The following is a 22,579-nucleotide window of genomic DNA, read 5'->3' as shown; positions in this document are numbered from 1 at the left end:
CTATATATATACATATAAATATTAATTATAATATTTTCCCAATCTCCACCGACAAGATAAAATTCATTATTGTTTTATTTTATTTTCCTTTTTGTCTTTTATTATCATTTTGTGTTTATGATTCATATGTCCAATTAAACATTTGATTCATATTATTTATTAAATTCATTCTAAAATTATCATGTGTGTGGAAAAAAGAATATAAAAGAAAAATTACGATAATAAAATGTTCAGAATGCATTTATTATTTTTTTGTTATGTATTTTATGTTCAAATTTTGATTTCTATGAGAGAATAGTATTGTTTTGATAAATCATCGGAGAAAATCTCTCTAATGAATGACCTCAATCTAATGTATGGTGAAATTAGAATTTAATCTTATTTGTTTCCATACGTATCGTGAAATTTGAAGTATTTCGGAGAAGGCAATTACATTAGATTTTATGTAATAAATCGATATGGATTTTCATGTAACTGTTCTCTCAACGAGTAGTACGTCTTGCGTATAGAAACTCTCATCGCCGAGTTGATTATCGGCCGCCACAATTAAGTAGGGCATATCCGAAGCCCTGTAGCTCTATCCAATTTTAATTGAGTTGGGCCTAGTCGATTGTTTGGAGTCCAATTCGGGCTTATACAACTCAACCAACTTAAATCTCAGTAATAATTAATTTAAATACTTATTACATCTACTATTATCATATTGAAATGTCAAATCCCGCACACAACAAAAAATATTTATCTATACCATATTATTAAACTTTTTAGGTTAACGACATTTCGCCCCCACATTTTAACACATTTTGTACGTTTGTTTTTACATAAACTTTGTTGTTGCATTGAAAGCCATTTTGATGAATTTACCTATGTGATATGGGGGTAGTTTGCCCAGTTCCTTTGGCTTCACTAATATCGGGCCAAAGACCTTAAGATATTGAAAGTTCACAAAGATAAAGCCCAAATGAGAATAACCTTAAGAGTACTTCGAGGAGCTGAAGACCTGGAGAGCTCTCTGACGAGCTGAAGATCTAGAAAGCTTTATGACGAGTTGTGCTCTCTGACGTGTTGAGCTCTCTAACCAGCTGAAAACCTAGAGAGCTCTTTGATAAACTGAGGAACTGTACAAAAGTAACATGTGTGCTTTAACCGCTTTGACCATAGGGTTTCATCTCCTTATATGTATGTTATTCATCTTCAACAAAAATGCACATACACTATTTTCTCTCACATCACTTAATCTCTACGATATTTGCCTATGATTCTTGGAGGTCTTCCACCTTGGGCGCTGGAGTGCTAACGCCGAAGGCACCCCTCTCGCCCATTTTGCAGGTTCACGATGCACATACCCAAGATAGAATGACTTCAAAGATCTCTAGATTCTTGAGACAGCCAAATGGATTACAACGTGCGAAACGAATAATATTTGAACTTACACTTATTTTGAAAGTACTTTAACAACTTTTTTCATTGATTTAATCATTTCGAATTCTCTTATTTGCCAAGGTATTGATATATTAAACATTATATTAACATTAAAAAAAAAAAGACAACTACTTTTTATGCTATTTTTCAAATATTTGATATTCTAATTAGTTTATCATATTTCATATGAATTTTAAATATTTATTTAACATTAGTTTTAACTTTTATGCTATGGTCAACACGAGATTTATAGGGGTGCAAGTTGGAAAGGAATTTTCAATTTCCGCCGGTTTCGATCTGAAAAGTTTCGATTTTGGAACAACTTTTTTCATTACGACTTCCGAAATTCCGATTTCCGAATATTTCCGATTTTTTGGATTGGAATTGGAATTGGAATTATATAAAATAAATTTGGAATTTCCGATTTCCGATCCAATTTAATTCCGAAATAATCCGATTTTTTTTTTCCTAAAAATACACCTATAAATAATATATATTATATAATACTTATTTTTCTGAAAAATACAAATGTAAGTTTTGTTTTAGGATTTTGACATAATGAATTGTTGTTAGAAGTTTTATTGGATATTATGCTGTGTTTATTAATTTTTATTTATTTTTTTTAACTGAATTTTGTAATTATTAGTTTTACTTTTATCGACGTGGATGTTCTTATATTTGAAATATTATGAACATTTTAGAAAATCTCGGGTAAGTTTTAAAATTTAAAGCTTATGTGATTTCCGATTTTTTTCCGATATTCCGAAATTTCCGGGCCTTTTGGAATTTGAATGAATTTAAGATTCCGAAAATTTTGGAATTGGAATTGATTTTATACTTCCGATTTTTTTTGGAAATTTTCCGAAAAGGCTTATTCCGATTCGATTCATCCGATTTTCACCCCTACTTGAATGGGAGGACTTTTGGAATTAATTAAAAAAAAACATTTAAGAAAAACTTTAACAAACATAAAAGTAATCACCCCTAATTGCCAACAAATGCTTCTTAATTGACATCTATGTAGCATGGACACGAAAACGGCGATACATGAAAATGGAGAAACGGACACGGGAAAACGGCATATAAAAAACATGGAGATACAGGAGCTTGGGAGAAACGTGCAAATATTAAAATTATAGAGGTATATTTATAAATATGTTATATAAACATATATATAAGTTTTAATTTATATATAAATTCTTTTCCATATCTTTTCATACAAACTTATTCAAAATAAATTTACTATCAACTATCAATTTGCAATTGATTATTAAACCGTGTAAATAATTAGAGAAATGACAAAATTATTTGAAAATTTGCTGAAACCTGTTTCCAACTTTTTAAAAATTGCAAACTAGCCCATAAAGTATCCAACAGGCGATATGTGTCCTCGTCTCCTAAAACATTAAGAAGTTAAAGTTTCCGTTCTTTATAAATTAACATTATTATTTAAAAAAAAAGTACACATAAATAAAATAAATTAACATTGTTATTATCATGGTTATCGAATCGGAAAATATCGGCGTATCGTTTTCCTCCGTGTATCGTATCGTATCGTTATCGTACCGTATCGTATGATATTTAACCAACTATTAAAAATAATAAAATATATATATTTACATAATAGAAATACTATAGACATGTAAATTTTAATATTTTAAAGTTAAATCAAGTTTCAGATTCATAATTGCATTATAAAATATGAAAAAATCATAGTTGCTCTTAAAATAACATCAACAAAGTTCGAATTCGAATCCCTAATTTCTAAAAGACTAATCTATCACTCATAATTTCTAAAAGATTAATCTATCACTCATAAATTCGCACTTGACTCCAAAAAAATAACAAGAATCTATAGAAATCGAGTTAGGGTTGCCATATTCTGATAATTTTTTGAAGAAATTGAAGTGAGAAAGGTTGATTAGGGTTGTGAATTTGAAGGGTTATTTTGAAATCCGTTTTTCAAACTTGAAATTGTGAATATTTCGTTTTCTTTTCGTTTTTTAAATGTTTTGACTAATATCGTAAATATCGTATCGTATCATGATATGGTGATACGATACGATATCTCGCGATATTTTAACATAGCCGATACATAGTTCGAGTCGTATCGTTTTGATTGGGACTGTACCATATCGCGATAAATATCGCGATATCTCGCGAGTTTAACTACCATGGTTATTATTGACATATTGAACTGTATATACCAAACGTGCGGTGCGACTTGAATACATGTGTGCATCGGGGATCCCCAATTAAAACCCTAATTCCCCCTTCTAAAGTCCACCGAAGCGGTTTCTTTCCTCCCAAACGAGCATTATCAAACTCACGCGAGACAAAGCGCGTGTTAAACACCACTCTACACTAGCCGTTGGATTAAATCCCTAGCAGGCACGAGATGCTCACGTGCAGGAAGATCAGCGCTCTCAATCTACTACCCCTTTCTGCACCTTTTAGACGGTTGTACATTTAGGACATTTTATTACCCAGGTTTCAATTTTTCACGTGCTCTCAATTGAAAGGTACAACCGAAAGAAGCAGGCACGGAATCACCGATCCCTAATTTGGTAAATTTCTTCCAATTCCAGAACCCGCAAAATACAGTCACGCCCCTGTTTTTTTAACCTAATACAGTACGAAAAATCCATAACTAAAACCCCTTACATTCCAACTACTTCCTTTTTCAAATTCGCGCACACAGATATACATACACACACACTGTGTGTGAAATTCTGACACCGACTGTTGGGAGAGAGAAGCACCTGGTGTTTTTCATCTTTTTTTTTTGGGGGAAAAGTATTCCATTTTATTTGATTTTGATCGTTTTCTGTTTACCGCGGCTGGTGATTTTAATTTTCGTGCTGGAATTTTCTGCTTCTGTAGTTAGGGAATTACTGTTTTTTATTTTATTTTATGTCTGAATTTCGATATGGTATAGTTTGAGAACAAATGATGGGGAGAGGGAGGACGAGGAAAGTTGAGAAGGGGGTTTTAGGGGGGAATTTAAATGGAGGTTTATCAGGTGGTTGTGGTGGTTCGTTGAGTGTGCCTTCGGGGCCGGTGTTTTATCCGACCGAGGAGGAATTCAAGGATCCGTTGGAGTTTATATACAAGATCAGACCAGAGGCTGAGCCCTATGGGATTTGTAGGATTGTTCCACCGGCAAGTTGGAAACCCCCTTTTGTGTTGGACATGGATTCGTTCCGTTTCCCTACGAAATCGCAGGCCATTCACCAATTGCAGGCGCGGTGTGCGCCTTGTGATCCCAAGACTTTTAGGTTAGAGTACAACCTGTTCTTGGAGGATCATTGCGGTAAGAAGGCGAAGAAGAGGGTTGTGTTTGAAGGGGAGGATTTGGACTTGTGTAAGTTGTTTAATGCGGTGAAGAGATTTGGAGGGTACGACAATGTTGTTAAGGAGAAGAAATGGGCGGAGGTTTTTAGGTTCGTACGGCCGGGAGGGAAGATATCCGAGTGCTCAAAACACGTGTTGTCTCAGCTGTATAGGGAGCATTTGTTTGACTACGAAGAGTATTATTGTCGATTGAATAAAGTAAAGAAAAAGAGCTGCAAGCGCAGTGTGACTAGTTCGAAGAAATGTGAGCCAGAGGTTGAGGTTTCGAGTGGTAAGAGAAGACGGAAAAACAAAGAGGGTGAGAGGATTGAAGTACTTAAAGTAGAGAAACAAGAGCTTGATCAGATATGTGAACAGTGTAGTAGTGGGTTGCATGGGGAAGTTATGTTGTTGTGTGATAGGTGTAATAAGGGATGGCATATATATTGTCTGTCTCCACCATTGAAGAGGATTCCTCCAGGAAACTGGTATTGCTTAGAGTGCTTGAATTCAGAGAAGGATAGTTTCGGTTTTGTGCCAGGCAAGCAGTTTACGCTTGAAGCTTTCAGGCGTGTGGCTGACCGGGTCAAGAAGAAGTGGTTTGGATCAGCACCTACTTCATGGGTTCAACTCGAAAAGAAATTCTGGGAAATTGTGGAAGGTTCAGCTGGAGAGGTGGAGGTAATGTACGGCAGCGATTTAGATACGTCTGTTTATGGGAGTGGATTTCCTCGTCAAATTGATCAAAGGTCAGAATCAATTGAACCTGATGTTTGGAATGAGTATTGTGCTAGCCCATGGAACCTCAATAACTTGCCTAGATTACAAGGATCAATGCTTCGGACCGTGCATCAGAACATTGCAGGAGTTATGGTACCGTGGCTCTATGTTGGGATGCCATTCTCGTCATTTTGCTGGCATTTTGAAGACCATTGCTTTTACTCAATGAATTATCACCATTGGTACGTAATTGATTGAATCTTATAACTTTTAGCTGATATCATCTTGTGAATCCTATTTGGTTTTCTTGTCTTCAATGTTTAATCTCATACTCTACTACGAGGAGAAAAGCATAGTCATAAGCCATTGCATGCACAAAAATTGGATTATTCTGCGCATTAAGATTAGTAAAAAATTGTCGATTCAATGAACCGAAGAGCAGCGTGGTAGTGCAAAACTATTGCTCGATGTACATTCTCTGTTATAATGTGTAGAAGAATCATAATGACATGTTTCAACAGTTCCTTGTATTTTTGTTGTCTGAAGCAATTTGCTCATTTTCAATCTGTAGAATCATGTGCCTTCTGCAATATAATATCTATAGTATCTGGATAGGTGTGAGATCATGTGATTGTATAGTGCAGTTACATGGTCACATTTTCGACGTTGAATATATCTCTTTCAATACCAATATTATTCTTATCGAGTTGTTTTATGTAGAAAAAGCTCAGCAAATAAGTTTATGGTTGCCATGTTATGTAGAACCCAATATTGTATCAATTATGTCTTATTTACTGGTTTAAGTAATAACAAACCAAATGCAATTTCTTTCCCTTCACCATAGCTGCTGATTTGCTGGTTTTAGTCAAAGATATGTACAAAATATAAGAAAGAAAGTTTGATGCATTCTTGTCTCAGTTCGGGCTAATTATAGATAATCAAGGTGGGTCAGTTGGCATAATGTCTCCGACAAACTTATTTGGTTGTTGACATCGGAAGGTGGTTACCAGACTTTATTAGGTAGGGATTGATAGCCAAGAAATGATAAGATGGTGATTTAGTTACATAATAATGATTCAACATCTCATCACCTCCTAAAAGCTGTTATCAGATGTAGGAGCTTATAAGATGTTCAAAATAAGTTTAGCTAAACGGGCTCTAAGCCTACACTTTTTGTGTCAGTGGTATGGCAATGCTATATTTCACCTGAAAATTTCTTCAAACAAGATAATTGCTTCCCTTCTCCTAGTTGACACAATGTGGTTATATATTTGTGGATCTTAATCCTCATCTTTAAACCAGCCACAACAACGATTCTCTCTTCCGTTTGTAGCTTACCAGCTTGTAGGCGAATGGACTTAGTGTGCTTGTATGTATATGAATTTTGTGCAACAAGTAATCTTCTATTCAAACCGTTTCATCAGCGAAATTGCTTTGGTTTTTTTTTTAACTTGGAATGATCTTGTTAAATGTGTCATAGTAATCATGTCCTAGTGTCTCAATATCCTTAAACTCTAGCTTACTTTTTGTTTAAAATGTGTTTGTCCGAGTATACTCGTTATTGAGATCCTTACTGCAGAAAGTAAATATTGCTAAATAGATTGTACCGAACCAGTATAAATTGCATATTTCGTGTTGTTGTCGGCAGAGTCTAGAATACAACGAAACAGGTGCATTTATTTTCTTTTGCTCTTGCTTAGACGGGAAACCGCTAATATAGTACCAATAAGATGATGTCATAGCTCTTGCCCAACTTTATTGGATAGCTGGGAGGAAGGTCATTCTTCAAGGCATTTAATTCTTGTGCGGATTATACTACCTATAGCTCTAAATGAATCAAAAAAGGCTGTGATATTGCTCAAGATCTTAAAATCAGTTTTCCACCTGTTTGTTAAATGCCTGATGAAGTTCTTGCATTTATAGGAAAATACCTGTTATAATCTTTTTAGCTGAACTGAATTATAGACTTAGAGCAACTCCAGTGGAGTTATTAAATGGGGTATCAAATCCCTTAACCTCTAATTGATTCCCCAAATTTAAAAACTTTATCCTCCAATGGAGTTGTCAAAATGGGGTTTTATTTTAATAATTCATCTATTGGTAAGCAAAAATACATCCTAGATAAATAGTTATCAAATATCACTAATATATAGGACCACTATTCAACCTTAAAAAAAACTCAACGGGATTGAGTTTTTTATTTGGGTCTTCAACAAATTTTAAAATATCTCTCTGACTATGAAGAAAACTAAAATCTAGTCATAAATTGTTTGAAGTTTGATTTATATGTAATCACTATTGTGGTACAATTGAGTCAAATTCTTTTTCCATTGAAGAGATTTATTTATAGTGAACTACTTCAATTCTAAATCTCAGTTTTGCCGAATACACTGATTCACATCATCAACTTTTTTTCTTCCTTTTTTCTTCCTTTCATTAGATTGTTGATTATTGATTTTGGTGAAAATTTACCAAAAAGAAACGATTAGTGTGATATATCACAAAATAAATATTTAAAAAGAATGATAAGTTTGTTTGATATTTTTGGTTGGTACTTGTGGTTGGAGTGCACTAGTTTTGTAGAGGTATCAAAATTTTATCACAGGTGTCAAATGAGTATTTGATAACCCAATTTGATAACAACGCATTGGAGTTGCTCTTAGTTTCAATGTACTTCTCTTCCCCCCTTATGTCAAGAAAACTAAGCTATGCACTTATTTTACCTGTCTCATTAATTTTATTCTTTCCTGCCCTCAGATGTTTGTCAGGTAGTGGTTTCCTTATTGTAATAAGTAAATATGTACTATTAATTTGATAAACAAATTTACTCGTCCTTCCAGGGGAGAACCAAAGTGCTGGTACAGTGTCCCTGGTAATGAAGCTGATGCTTTTGAAAAGGTATAGCTCCTTTATTTATTATCAGCCTTTCTGTTGTAGTGAATACTTATGCAGATAAATTAGCAGCGCTTGTGGCTAAAATTGAGCCGAGACTAAGAAAACACTGAGGCATATTAATCAAAATTTGGTGACGTATTTTCTCCTAAATTCTGATAATATGTAAACCCGAATTAGATAATGGTTTTCTTGAGGGCCGGGGCCTTCGGGGCCTCGGGCTCTTCTCGGCAAGTTAATATGATATTTGGAGAGGTGACTAATTAATCCTCCGTGCAATTTTTAAGTTCTTCCGTCTATGCTGCGCTCCAAGATATCTCTGTTTCAACATTTTCAGTTACAATATTTTTTTCATTTTTATGTTTAAATCTCCTTGTTCGGGAAGTGTTGCTTCAATTCCTTGGTTCTATTTTTTCTTCATAACATTGTCATGGTTATGCTTATTTCTTTCAAATTTACACGTGCTGGAGTGCATTATGGTCTAATATGTGAAGATAAACCTTATTGCTAGGATTTTTCATTTTCATTCTTGGCCGGCATGGTGCTTGACTGCTTTCCTTTATGTGTAGGTAATGCGAAATAGTCTGCCTGATTTGTTCGAGACACAACCAGACCTATTGTTTCAACTCGTTACCATGCTGAATCCCAAGGTGTTGCAAGAAAAAGGAGTCCCAGTTTACAGCATTATTCAGGTATTGTTTTAGTAATTTTGAACTAAACAACAGATACTCTCTGTCATAGTGGGATTTAGTAGACATTGTATTAGTATTCTTGAAATTGGTTATAGCTGTTTTTGGCAGTTGGTTTGTTTTGCATTTTAATGAAATCAAACTTTAATGAATTCAAAGTATAGATCTATGTAAATTCTATCTAACAGATATTTTATGGTTTGTTGCTGCACTTTACCCTGGATTTCCTCATTTCTTTTTCCCAGTTCAGTTTTTTTAATCTGATTCTTGTCTTTGAACTTAAGATGGTGAGGGGGCAATGTAAATCTCAATTTTAGTTCAGTTTATCCGTCGCGCTTCATAAATGAGCTTTTGCATAGCTAGATCCAGGGAGAATTTAGGCAGATGGGTTCCTTGTATTGCGTAAATGTTAGTTGATTATATCTGATCATAAGCGACTATAAACAGTTGAAAATTTGTTCAAAATTTGCTGTCAGATTAAGAATAATATTGAACAGATCTTAACTTGCTACTTAACTGAGTTGTAGCATCTTGGCTTATCATATTGCCTGTAATCGTGTGTCCATAGTCATTTTATAAGATCCCTGTTCATGTCTATTTATACTTTAACCTCTTTGTTTTTCAATATTTTGAGGAACTTTTAAATATTGCAGAAATAGAACTGTTAACTTTTACGATCTGTAGTGATCCTTTACTTCTTACCCTTGTGATGTGCTATGCATATACACTGCTTTAATTATATCATTTGCCTTGGCAGGAGCCTGGAAACTTTGTCATCACTTTTCCCAGGTCTTATCATGGAGGATTCAACCTTGGTAAGCAAAAAATGGCTTATTACTTGTTTGCCTCTCTTGGCTTCGGTTTCAAGGTTCAGTAAGGGCAGCACATTAACTATAATACACTAATTTACCTCTGTTGCACCTAAATTTGGAATCCATGGTTCAATTTTATTATCGCAGGCTTGAATTGTGCCGAGGCTGTCAATTTTGCCCCTGCTGATTGGCTACCTCATGGCGGTTTCGGAGCTGAGCTATACCGTAATTATCATAAAGTGCCTGTTCTGTCTCATGAGGAGCTCCTATGCGTGGTGGCTAAGGTTCAGTGATCGACTTTGTTGCTGCTTCATTTTGACTTCTGTTTATTTGACTATTTTTAGCATCTTAACGAGAGAACAATATATCAACAGATGCATTGAAGATAAAACATTCACAATAATTTAGGTTCAAGATTTTGTTGAATGAATCTGGTCTGTGTTTGTCATATAAGCAGCCATGTGGTCTGCTATACTTTGGATTGGGGGACTTGGTGGCCCTGGATAACTGGCCATTCGATCTCAATGTGTATAATGTTGCATCTTTACGCATATTTGCTACACACTACATATGCATTCATGTGTACATATTTGTCTATTTTCATATATTCGCATGAAACTGTCTTTAATTTAATTCTGTCTTGGTGTACGTGAATAATCATGCTCAAACTATATGTTGCCATGTCATTATCTCTGATGATGTTGCCTGGTGATTACCAGCTTCTCATTTTTCACATCCTGCTTTTAGTTGTAATGATTTTTAGTTGTTGAATTTTCGTTATACGTACATATATTTACAGTTGTAATAATTCTAGCAATGTCCATATTTTTAATAGACGCATACACACATATGTGATTTTAGTTGTTATATTCATGTGCAGAGTGAATTAGATAGCAGAACATCAACTTATTTAAACAAAGAGTTGCTTAGGATATACAGCAATGAAAAAACTTGGCGGGAGCGGCTGTGGAAAAATGGCATCATTAGATCTTCTCCCATGACACCTCGAGTTAAGCCTGATTATGTTGGTACTGAAGAGGTATACACGACACTATTGGTTAATCTTCACCATTTGCAATTTGTAATATCAGAGTGAGGTTGTGTCTACTGCTGACTAGTCTGTCTCCTTTCTTTGAAGGATCCAACGTGCGTCATATGCCAACAATTATTATACCTTTCTGCTGTTTCTTGCAATTGCCGACCATCCACTTATGTGTGCCTAGAGGTGGGTTATCAATATCATGACATACTAGCTGTATATATTTTCTACAGTTCTAGTATTTTATTTAGCTGCATCTGCAAAATCTTTTAAGCTAGCGGTTTGATCATTAGTTCTACCAACCCTAGTAATGGACGGATTGCTGTAGTACTTATAATCCCTGCTCCACCCACCGCAAACGTTTGTAGATCTCTCTGGCAGGCTCATAAGCAACTATGATCTTTTGCTCAACCAGTCAACAGGACAGAATGATTCTGCACAGCAGCTTAGTGCAAATGTTGTCACAGCAGCCACTTCGAAAACCGATGGGGCACAGATCAAGAATAAGGAGCAGAAGACGAAAAAGGGATTGTCGAATAACTTCCCTACAAACGTTAAAAGCTTATTATCCACTGGCATTCTTGATGGGGTTCCAGTGAAATATGTTTCTTGGTCAAGAGAGGTAAAATCGGAATTTTTTTTTTTTTTTTCCATTTTATTTGAGGTTTATATTTTCATCAAGGAATATTTGTACTTGCAGAAAAATCTTAGAGGAGTGGTGAAAGGGACTGGTTACTTGTGTAGCTGCCAGGATTGCAAGCTTATTAAGGTGATGGTTTTCAATGTTTGTCGTTTGTAGTTTTCCGAGCAATGAAGGCTGTATAAACGAGCATTGCTAATCGTTTGTATTTCTCCAACTTATGTTTTGTGCAGGCTATTAATGCTTATGAGTTTGAGCGCCACGCCGGTTGTAAGACTAAACACCCAAATAACCATATCTACTTTGAGAATGGGAAGACAATTTACGCAGTGGTCCAAGAACTGAAGAGTACCCCTCAAGAAAGGCTCTTCGAAGTGATGCAAAATATCACAGGATCTCCCGTCGATCAGAAAAATTTCGATACATGGAAATGTGAGTTCATCTTTTTTCTTCTAATGATAAATATGGATACGTTAATTTCTTTAATCGTTTTCTCTGACCTTTTTTTTTTTTTTTTTCATTCGCAGCATCGTATAAAGCTGCAAGCCGTGAACTTCAGCGCATTTACGGGAAAGAAGAAACGGTCGTACAATCTTGATATCTCCATCTCTTCATCGAGGTTGGTTGACATGATAACTGCTGTTCACTTAGCTAGTGGAGGAGATTGACAATAGGAAACATCTTATTTTGGGAACATTTAGATTTGTTTTGTTGTTGTAATATTTGATGCGCAAAAACTCGTTTAAACATTTCCGTTTCGTCTTTCTTCAATATAGCATGTCTGTTTATTATTGTGATCTTAAATCCTAACTGTGCTGCATGATATTGAAATTAAAGTAAAACTAGTCCACTGTAGTTGGATTATAATCTGAACTATACAATATTGACTCCAACTCTAGGGTACCATGATATATATATATATATATATATATATATATATATATATATATATATATATATATATATATATATATATATATATATATGATATTTCACTCATGTAAAGTGAAATAGAAAACTCATACTGGTGTTTTTTTTTAATGCTGGTAGAGAGATATTATCTGTATCACTCGACCACCATTGCTAATGTTCGTTCGACTTTTATTTATGTTTTCGAAATCATTTTATTTTTACATAGAACTATTATGTGACAAAAAATTGTTTCCCCCTAGACGCCGTTCGGAGAATGATTTGTTTCTTGATCAATAATTGCTGTTTCTCTCTGATCTTGCGTCTTCCCCCATATGACTAGATACAACCCGAATACAATCACCGTAGCTCCGATTACCCTGCAAATTTTGCAGCAATTCTTTTTATCATTAATATAAAATTCCCGTATAATAAATCGAGATTATAATCAATAATTAGAAGAAGAAAAAAAATTATTACTTTCCGATGTTCAATTGCTCGGCAAAAATGAAAGAGCTCAAGACTGCAACAATAACCATATTCAGAGGATTAAATGAAGTGACAAAAACTGGCCCTTTTTCTTTCATTACAATCCCTGAAACATAGTAGGAAACTCCAGAACAGATTACACCCTGTAGTGTAAAAAAAAAAACATTTTTTTTAAGATAAAAATAAATAAATTTGTGTCGTTAAAGAAGTATATATAAATAAATTAATTAATTAATCTTACGCTGTAAGTATAAGCTAAAAGTTTCGTATCCCATCCTATAGACCAGATCGAAAAGTTGCCCCTCTCGACTGCAAACGTTAGCACAATCCCTTGCAACATTCCGGCCATGCATATCAGACAGGTCAGCGACAGTGGGGCCGCGTACGATTTCATCGTGATCGCCTATAAAATATTTTTTAACCAAATAAAATAAGTAAAAATTATTAAAAAAAAATTATTATATAGATAGATAGATAGATAAATAATTAATTACCTGGAGAATGTAGAAGATTGAGCAACAGAAACAACCAACAGTGATCATGAGAGCACCTTTGACTGGATCTTGGGTGGTTATTACTACATCATCGGCTGATTCGGAATTCGGTTCGATTTTCGTCCAAGGCAGCCCGATAATAGAGCCTTGCACGAGTGTCATAATCATTGCACCGCCAAGCGTTGCGAAAGTTCCCAAAATCTTTGCGTATCCGTGTGCTCTTCTAACGTTCACTTTTTCGAGCCTTGCAATATTACAAAAATAACCCCATGATTTTTTTTATCGTATTGAATATAATGACCATCTAATCGTTTTCGTAAGTCTAGTACTCTTTTTTTTTGTGTTCCTTTCCGTTTTTTCGAGTGTTTATGTAATTTCAAAAAAATAAAGTTACTAGTTACGTTGTTTAAAATGAGAAATGTGTAATATACAACACCAAAATCAATATATACATACATATATGTATATATAGGAAGAGTTTGTATGTATAGTATACCTTAGAGCCCAGGCTAATAAAAAGGTGATGGCGGGAAGAATATTGCACATGGCAGTTGAAAAGGTGGCTGTTGTATGTTTCATTCCCATGTAGTACAAGTTCTGATCTATTACAGGCCTGTCCGTACATATTAATTCATTACAATAATCTCTAGAGAGAGAAACATATCTAGAGAGAGAGAGAGAGAGAGAGAGAAGTTACTCCAAGAAGGCAAGTAGGCCTATCTTCCACAGAACAGAGACAGTCATTTTTGGTCTGATTTTCCTGTTAATAAAAACAAATTATCTCTCTTCAAATTTCGCACACACAGAGAGAGAGAGAGAGAGAGAGAGTACGTATATATATTATACCTCTCAAGAAGCAAGGCAAAAGGGGCAACAACGAGAGTGGCAATGGCATTTCTGTAAATAGAGAGAGTGTAATTGCTCATACCCTGGTCAAGAGCAGTCTTTGCAATAATGGCAAAACCAGCATAACCAAACTGCATGAAAACTATAGCCAAATATGGCTTTACTTTCTTCACTAACTTTGGATCCATTTTTTTTTTCTTTTCGATCCGTACTAGGTTTATGTTTTCTGTTCCTACCTAGCTATATATATGGTGATGGTAATAATAATGATATATACATATACATATATTGATATATATATATATATGCATGTATATATATTTCGTGTGCTTCTTTTCTTTTAATTTCATTCTTCTGCACACATATATATATGTATGCTATATACACGTACGTGCACATGCATATTGTGTATGTGTGTTTTATTTTTCCTTTGAAGGAAATAGAGAGCTATTTCTACACGAAAAAAATCAGTTCTTGAATCAATGGGAATCCACTACACGTAACAATTATATTTTTTAAACACGTGAATTTTAATTAATTAATTAAACCCTTTTAATTTGCAGTGAATTATAAAAAATAAAAAAAATAAAAAATAAATAAATAATTTCTTTTTGTGTTATTATTAACACTTTTTAATAATACCGTTTTGACGGCTTAAAGATGATTTTGACCATTTTGGAGTTTGAATTCAGCAAAACTCAAAACACGAAGTTTGTGGTTCTTTGAGTTAGGTTTCTAATCCAATTTAAATCACCAATATTGGAAGTCAGGTGAGAAAGATATAAATGAATTAATGAACATCGTCTGCAACTTTGATGTTATGATAATGTTATCGAAAATTTAGAATATAACTAATTTATGCATAACTTTGTCACTCAATATTCAATGTAGCTGATTTGAATTGGTTTAAAATTATAACTCAAGAAACTACAACTTCCATACATTTTTGCCAAATTCATAATAAAAGAAGATGGGTCAAAATCACATTCAAAGTCAAAACTATATTAATAAAATCGAAACAATATTTAACATTTCGGTAATTGAAATGTCCCAATTTTCCAAAAAGGGGTGTAACATAATTTTGACCTTATTAAACAAATTACATCCACAAATGAGTATACCATCATTGGAGGAAATATTGAATTGTTATATGTTGGCTAAATATGAGTAACTATCCTAATCATAATTAGACCACATTTACAGGAAAACATCACAAGATGCTAATACCTTAATATATTTCTGAAAATTGAAAAATGGGGAAGAATTTATATATTGTTACAGAAAATATATTAATTTGTGATGACGATGGAATAAAAATTTTAGACAATTATAGTAGACGACGTTCAATAAGTTATTCCAACAGAAAATGGGAAAAATACAATTTTCATCCTAATGTTTCAAAAATTCAATATTTTTAGTCATTCTGTTATTTTTTCGATAAAACTAACGGATTAAAGCGTATCACTGCCTTAACTAGCAAACTAACTATAAATTGACGAAAATGACCAAATGTTTAAATTATTGAAATATGAGGAACCAAATGTGTTTTTTTAATCAGTATGAGAGACTAACTACGTGATCATTGCAAACTTGAGGGGTAAAAACTGTAATTTCCCCAACATAAAATATATTAAAATAAAAGTCCATTTACAAAGCAATTATTTCATTTATTTCCTCCTTTATCCTTCCAACCAATATGCGAATAAGGTGGTGTTTAAAAATATAAATTTGTGATTATGAGTTAAGTTGGAATTAAGTGTTTATTTTTAAAACTTGTGGTATTTACAAATTAACTGAAAAATCAACTGAAATAGAAAAAGCAAACACATAGGTACTTTTGAAATTATAGCTTAAAACAACTTAAATCAAGAGAACAAAAGCAAAAGTTTGTATTGCAAACTTCTAAAATTAGATTATGAGCAAATAAAAGCTCATAATTTATTTCTAAAATTTTTTGCAAACACCACCTAAGAGCCAATTTGACCACCAATTAATTTTAGCTAATGTGACAGATCTGATTTCTAATGTAAACATTTGTTGAGGGAAATTTAAGTACATAATTGTTGCACATGGAACAATTTCTTCAAGTGTCAACTAAATAAAAATCATTAATAAAAATTGTTTATTGTTTTGGTATATATACATATCATGAAATCAGATATTTTGTTCATTATAACATGCACATGTGAATATTTGTTGGTGATCAAAGTATACTATAGAGACAATCTATTAATTTATAGTATATCATACTTGTAAAAAAACTTTATACTATTTTAATTCATCTTTATTTTATTTAGTATATAGATTTTATTTCAAGATTCAACTAAATTTTATATGTGTGTATTTTACATGTATATGAATGGTAAAAATTTACCCAATGTATTTCACCAGATGTAGCATAGTATAAACCGTCATTCAATTCGTACCCATATACAATTTTACATACAAATTAAATAAGAAATAAATAAACTATATTACTATTTTACATTTTCTTTTAGTTACTGCCGCTTATGTGTAGGCAAGCATGCATGCAGGTTATGTGTAATCAATGTTATAACCAAAATTGGATTTATTTATTTATTTTTTAATTTTTATAATGTAATTGTAAACTCCTTGTATTATGAATTATTAAAAAAGTTCTCGTATTATTTTTATTAGCATAACATATATGTATTTATTTGCCTATCAAATTAAAGGTTATGGTGAAATAAACTATATAAGTAATATAACATCCCGTTTGTCTAAACTTATTTTAAATAGTTGATAAATCGTTACATTTGAATAAGTCGTTTCAAGAGCTGGTAAGTTGTTAAGTCTTATTATTTAAATCAATTTTTGAAGTGGTTGGTTAATATATACGTCGTTTTTAAAGTTTTTAAGATTTTAAATAAAAAAGATGGGGTGTATATATATATTTTCTTAGCCCGTTTTTTACTAAGGTTATTTTCTATAGCTGATAGGCTCTTACATCTGATAAGTTATTACGTCTTATTTTTAGAATGAACGTTTAAAGTGTTTGGATAGTGAATTTACAATTTTTTTTACTAATTATAAGATTTTAAATAAAAATATCAGATATTTTTTTTGTAAATATCGTATTTGCTCTTTAGTAGCTTATTGTTTAGATTTTTTATAAAAAAAATCACCAAACACTTTGAAAGAGTTTATAAGCTCCTTTTAACAGCTTATAAGATTAGCTAAACACCGTATCGTCAGCATTAAATGACGCAATTGACCCAAAAAAATATCCCACTATTTGTAACTTAAGTGACGAGCTTTCCATCCATGAGAAAACTTCATTTGCCAAGAAATTGTTAATTTGGTTATAAGTTATACTAACCAAAAAGAATTGAAGAAAAATTTGGGCACGTCATTTCCAATATAATAAATTTGTTATGTGACCAAACCACCAAAAGTACTTCCCACGCAATATATCAATTTGGGATCATATCTCAAATTATCATATTCATTTTCCTTTTTATTCCATTAATTTGTTGCATATTTAAATATATTCACAAAAAATAATTTAAATTTTAAAAAGTACCAAAATCTTAAATTGCATTTTAATTGAAGAATTTGAATAACATGGGAATGACTATTTTACCCTCATTTTTATGGTTAGAAAAAAAGACGAGAGAAAATGCAGGAGAATTCCTTTTAATTTCACTATCTAATGGGGAGTCTACTTCAATCCACGATGATGAAAAGAGAGATAATTCGTTATATTTTATTGTTGTTTTGAGTTGACGAAAAATTAACATTTTTTTTCTCCTTTTTTTTTGTAGGTGATTTTTTTTTTTGGCATAATGTAGGAGGGAAGACTTTGGATCCAATTTCGGATAATTTGAAAAAGTGTAAAACACGAAAAATTTAAATACTACATTTAAATTTAGGGGTCTTAAGATACAAGTCCCTGGTGACAAACCTTATCTATATAATATATAAATTGAAACCCTCATAGCTTAAGAAATCGACATGTGGCATATCTATGTGGCATCCTACTCATATCTTACGTGGAATTAATTATTCCATATACTTTATAAACATACAAAGTCCTCATTAATTGTAAATCTTCATTATTTGGTAACATTTTTAATACATATTTCCAAAATTACTAAAAAATTAAAACATTTCCTTATAAAATTTGCCATAATTTAGAAACTAATATTATGGCAATATAATTAGTTAGTTTAATATAATTCGTTACATTAATATTTTCTAATCTTTTTAAATTTACAAATTATAAATATTTTTCAACTAATTATAAATATGGAGTACGAAATATTGTAATAAAAAATTGAAATGTGATTATATATATATATATATATATATATATATATATATATATATATATATATATATATATATATATATGTGTGTGTGTGTGTGTGTGTACACACAGGTTGTTGAGGATGATTTTAATCACTTGATTTGATTTGTTCAATTAATTTTGTATATGTTTGACTTTATGTTTTACGTACGGATTTTGTGTGTGTGCTGAAATGGTAATTAACTAAATCCACAAAATGAAATTTAATGTAATTGAACACTATGGTAAATAAATGTATAATAACGTAAACTGTAATACAATAAATATGGCAAATAAAATAAACCATATAAGAATATTATATTTATTCAAGACGATAATTTTGGTCAAATATTAACCATATAATTTCATGATCTACTTTCATCAATTATTACAACAAATACAGTTTCCTTAATATCCTTTCATTAACTTATTTAAGATGTTAAAGTTAAGTATAAATACTCTTGATCCTAACTCATTCATCTCATTCTTCCTTCACACGTTTTGTTATAATCACATCAAACCACGGTACTTGCCTAACATTTTGTTCTTTCGTCTTTTTGTTTTGCAATTGTATTTTATTTTTCTTAATTTTTCGGCATGTTCATCCGAAACATGTCATTTGTTGTGTATTGTTTATTATCTTATCTGTTGAAATATATACATATATATAACAATCTAACTCATCTTTTTTGTTTTTGTTTATTGAAAACTCATGGATAGCATTGTCTATGTCATATGCAGCGACATCGGCAAGAGAGAAGTCATGTGACGTTGTGTAGCCTACAAAGATATGATCCATATTTATGGTATGGATGTATTTTTACAAAATTTTATCTTTGTTTTTCCATCTTTTGATTATACATGCGATGATTGTAAATTTTATTTCGACAAGGAAAAAGTTAAGGTTAATGAAGTTGAGCGTGTAATAAAAACTAAAAAAATCGAGTATTTCTTGATTTATAATAGAGATTCATATATACTTTATTCAATGTATTTTAATAAATTTTATTTTATATTTATAGCCAAAAAACGTTTTTAACATGTTTTGCAAATTATTTGTCTTTCTTTAATTTTTTCCCCAGGTATTATTATGTTTTACATGTACTTTCATTATTTCATATAATATTTTTTTTATGCTTATTTAAGCATATACATGTTTTTAGTCTAACATGTTATTTGTTATTTTTGTAGATACATGAATAACATTAACATATGTATTATGTATGGCGACATCGTGCATCGAAGCATTGCAAAGAATTTTGTGAATCTCTTATGAATTATTCAGGGAAAAATTTCCATTTGTTTTCGTTCCTATAAAGAAGTGATGAATGTACAAAAATCTAACCAATAACTTTTTTTCTTTGTATATAACTCTATTTTTTTAAATATTGTTTCATTACATTCATATATATATATATATATATATATATATATATATATATATATATATATATATATATATATATATATATATATATATATATATATATATATATCCGCCATTTAAAGTTTTATATATGTGATTTTATAATGTGCATTACAAATTGCATCCCCTACTTCTTTTTATATTTTGGAATATTCATTGTTTTCGGCTTTTTTTTTTATTCATTGAAATGTGGTGTAATGTTAATAATGTATTATCTCTAAATTAATAGGGGCAATTTTCTATAGGAACCCTTCTATATTGTAATTTATGTGTGTAGATCCAAATCAAAAATTCCATGTTTTAATAAATTAATAATATTTATTGTGGCAAATCTTAGTTAAAATCAAATCAAATCCCAAAAAATCTCTTATAAAAACAAATTCCAAAAAATCTCACTTCCAATTATTAACTAAAAAATTAAATTAATTCATAAAAGAAATATACAACTTATTTTACAAACTCATACTCTAAAAACGCTACCGATAACTCCGGGAACTGTGACGCTACCCGCGACGCCAATGACTCTGTACACTGCAAATAGCAAACTGAAAATTAAATTTTGTATTATTGAATTGCAAACAACGAATTACCTATGATTTCGTCAAATGCAAACAGCGAACGGAAAAACATTCAGAATTTGCATTATTAAATTTCAAACAAAAAATTACCTATGACTTCGCCAAATGCAAACAGCAAACTGAAGAAAAAAATTCAGCAGAATTTGCATTATTGAATTGCAGGCCATAAACTACCTATGACTTCGCCAAATGCAAACACTAAACTGAAAAAAAAAAAAATCATCATCATTAAAAACACTAGCAAAAAAAATGTTTATGGAACACGTTGCAAACATCAAAAATATTAAACAAAATATTTGTAAAATATAACTTAAGACATACCTTGCAAATTGTAAACCAGAGGAATCGAAATCTCAACACCAAACGCAATTCTTCAAACAACAGGCAAAGTTAAACCAACCTGCAAATGGAAATTGCTAACAACAAACGATGGGAAGGTTTTACATACGGGAGACATAATGCGAATTTTGTCTAGAATTTTGGATTTTTGAATTTTTTTTGGAGAGGAGAGGAGATGTTTGTTGTCCTCTTAAATTCTTTCACCAAGAAATATCTCATAATCTAAAAACATCCCTATTTTTCCTTCTCCACAATATTTCTTCATAGAAAAAATTAAAGAAAAAGAAAAAAAAAAGAACAGAGAAGAACGAGAGAGAGAGAGAGAGAGAGAGAGAGAGAGAGAGAGAGAGAGAGAGAGAGAGAGAGAGAGAGAGAGAGAGAGAGAGAGAGAGAGATGCAGATGGAGAGATGAGGGAGTAAATATAGGGTGAGAGAAACGTGAGATTGGAGAGAGAGGATATATGAGATTTGTTTCTTATGAATTGAGGGTGTTTATGTCTATGTACTAATTATTTTATTTTATTTCTATTATTTTTTTTTGTCAAAGAACTTATGCCTATATTCATCTAGCAGCTGTTATATTCATCTAACAACTATGATCTCTACCTATATAAATCCAAAATAAGGGGTGTCTAGCAAATTTCCTCAAATTAATATAGTAATTTCATGTTAATTAACTTTAATAACATTTCACGCTTGCTATAAATGTGTTTACAATTTAAAAAATGAAAATATACAAATAATTACAATTATCTATTTTTTTTTTCAATAGGTACATTTTTAATTTATTTACAAAAATCGTAAAATATTTCTATATAATTTTCACAAACCAACAAAAATTTGAACGAATAAATTATTAGATATCAATATTTGGACTCTGTTTAGTTTTTCCATGTTTTCTATATTTTATTTATAGGTAAATTACAGGCACCCCTGACGTAAAAATAAATGTCTTACAAATCCCTATAATATTGGTAACTACATATATCCACCTGAGCTATTTATTCAACTTACAATTATACCTTTATGGAGTTATGAGTAATGAAATATTGAAAGTTTCATAGAATATTCGTTATGAATTTTCAAATGTACTCCAAGGTAGTAAATGTAATATATCCACAAGGGGATAAATGTAATTTTTTTTACCGCATGGGTACCTGTAATTTACCCGTTGTTTGTTGTTTTAATAAAAAGGTAATTTAGATAATTCATTCATTCCATTAAGGTCCATAACATGTTGTTACTTTTAGGGAAATTCGTAATTAACAATGCCACATGTTTTTTTTTAGACCATTTTTTATGTTTTTTTTTATATTCTTACCTCTATGTAATGGTAGTAGCAAAAACCAATTGAAATATTCACTTCGTCGACCAATTTATTTTTTTCCATTTATTTATTGTATATAGAAGTAATTAGTATTAGTATTAGTATTAATATTAGTATTTGTATTAGTATTAGTATTAGTATTAGTATTAGTGTTAGGATTAGGATTAGGATTACGATTACGATTTCGATTACGATTTCAATTAGATATAATTATAATTAGTATTAGGATTATGATTAGATTTATTATTAGTATTAGGATTAGGCTACGGGATTATGATTAGTATTATAATTAGGATTGAGATTAACATTAGCATT

General features: G+C 31.5%; 3 protein-coding genes across 3 annotated transcripts; 2 read left to right on the top strand and 1 right to left on the bottom strand.

Moving 5' to 3' along the window:
* The first annotated feature begins 3,973 nt into the window (after positions 1-3,973).
* LOC148770762 (lysine-specific demethylase JMJ17-like) lies at positions 3,974-11,195 on the top strand. Its single transcript, XM_088817771.1, has 7 exons — positions 3,974-5,717; positions 8,316-8,373; positions 8,937-9,059; positions 9,814-9,871; positions 10,016-10,152; positions 10,749-10,907; positions 11,007-11,195. The coding sequence occupies exons 1-7, from the start codon at positions 4,372-4,374 to the stop codon at positions 11,178-11,180; spliced, it is 2,055 nt and encodes a 684-aa protein (XP_088673897.1). The 5' UTR covers positions 3,974-4,371; the 3' UTR covers positions 11,181-11,195.
* An 85-nt stretch (positions 11,196-11,280) lies between these two features.
* On the top strand, positions 11,281-12,338 carry LOC148770761 (uncharacterized; the record flags this gene model as incomplete). Its single annotated transcript, XM_088817770.1, has 4 exons — positions 11,281-11,529; positions 11,608-11,676; positions 11,781-11,979; positions 12,075-12,338. Coding segments are annotated over 4 exons (588 nt in total), but the record flags the coding sequence as incomplete, so codon positions are not given.
* A 215-nt stretch (positions 12,339-12,553) lies between these two features.
* Positions 12,554-14,631, bottom strand: LOC148770760 (WAT1-related protein At2g39510-like). Its single transcript, XM_088817769.1, has 7 exons — positions 14,286-14,631; positions 14,137-14,199; positions 13,936-14,052; positions 13,440-13,683; positions 13,187-13,348; positions 12,937-13,088; positions 12,554-12,836 (listed from the first exon to the last, which is right to left on the bottom strand). The coding sequence occupies exons 1-7, from the start codon at positions 14,471-14,473 to the stop codon at positions 12,716-12,718; spliced, it is 1,047 nt and encodes a 348-aa protein (XP_088673895.1). The 5' UTR covers positions 14,474-14,631; the 3' UTR covers positions 12,554-12,715.
* Positions 14,632-22,579: the final 7,948 nt, after the last annotated feature.

This window comes from Erythranthe guttata, chromosome 5 (assembly GCF_056151865.1).
Source record: "Erythranthe guttata isolate IM_541 chromosome 5, IM_541, whole genome shotgun sequence".
Taxonomy (NCBI): domain Eukaryota; kingdom Viridiplantae; phylum Streptophyta; class Magnoliopsida; order Lamiales; family Phrymaceae; genus Erythranthe; species Erythranthe guttata.
Note: the sequence above shows the minus strand (reverse complement) of the source record. Positions and strands in the feature narration are given on the sequence as shown.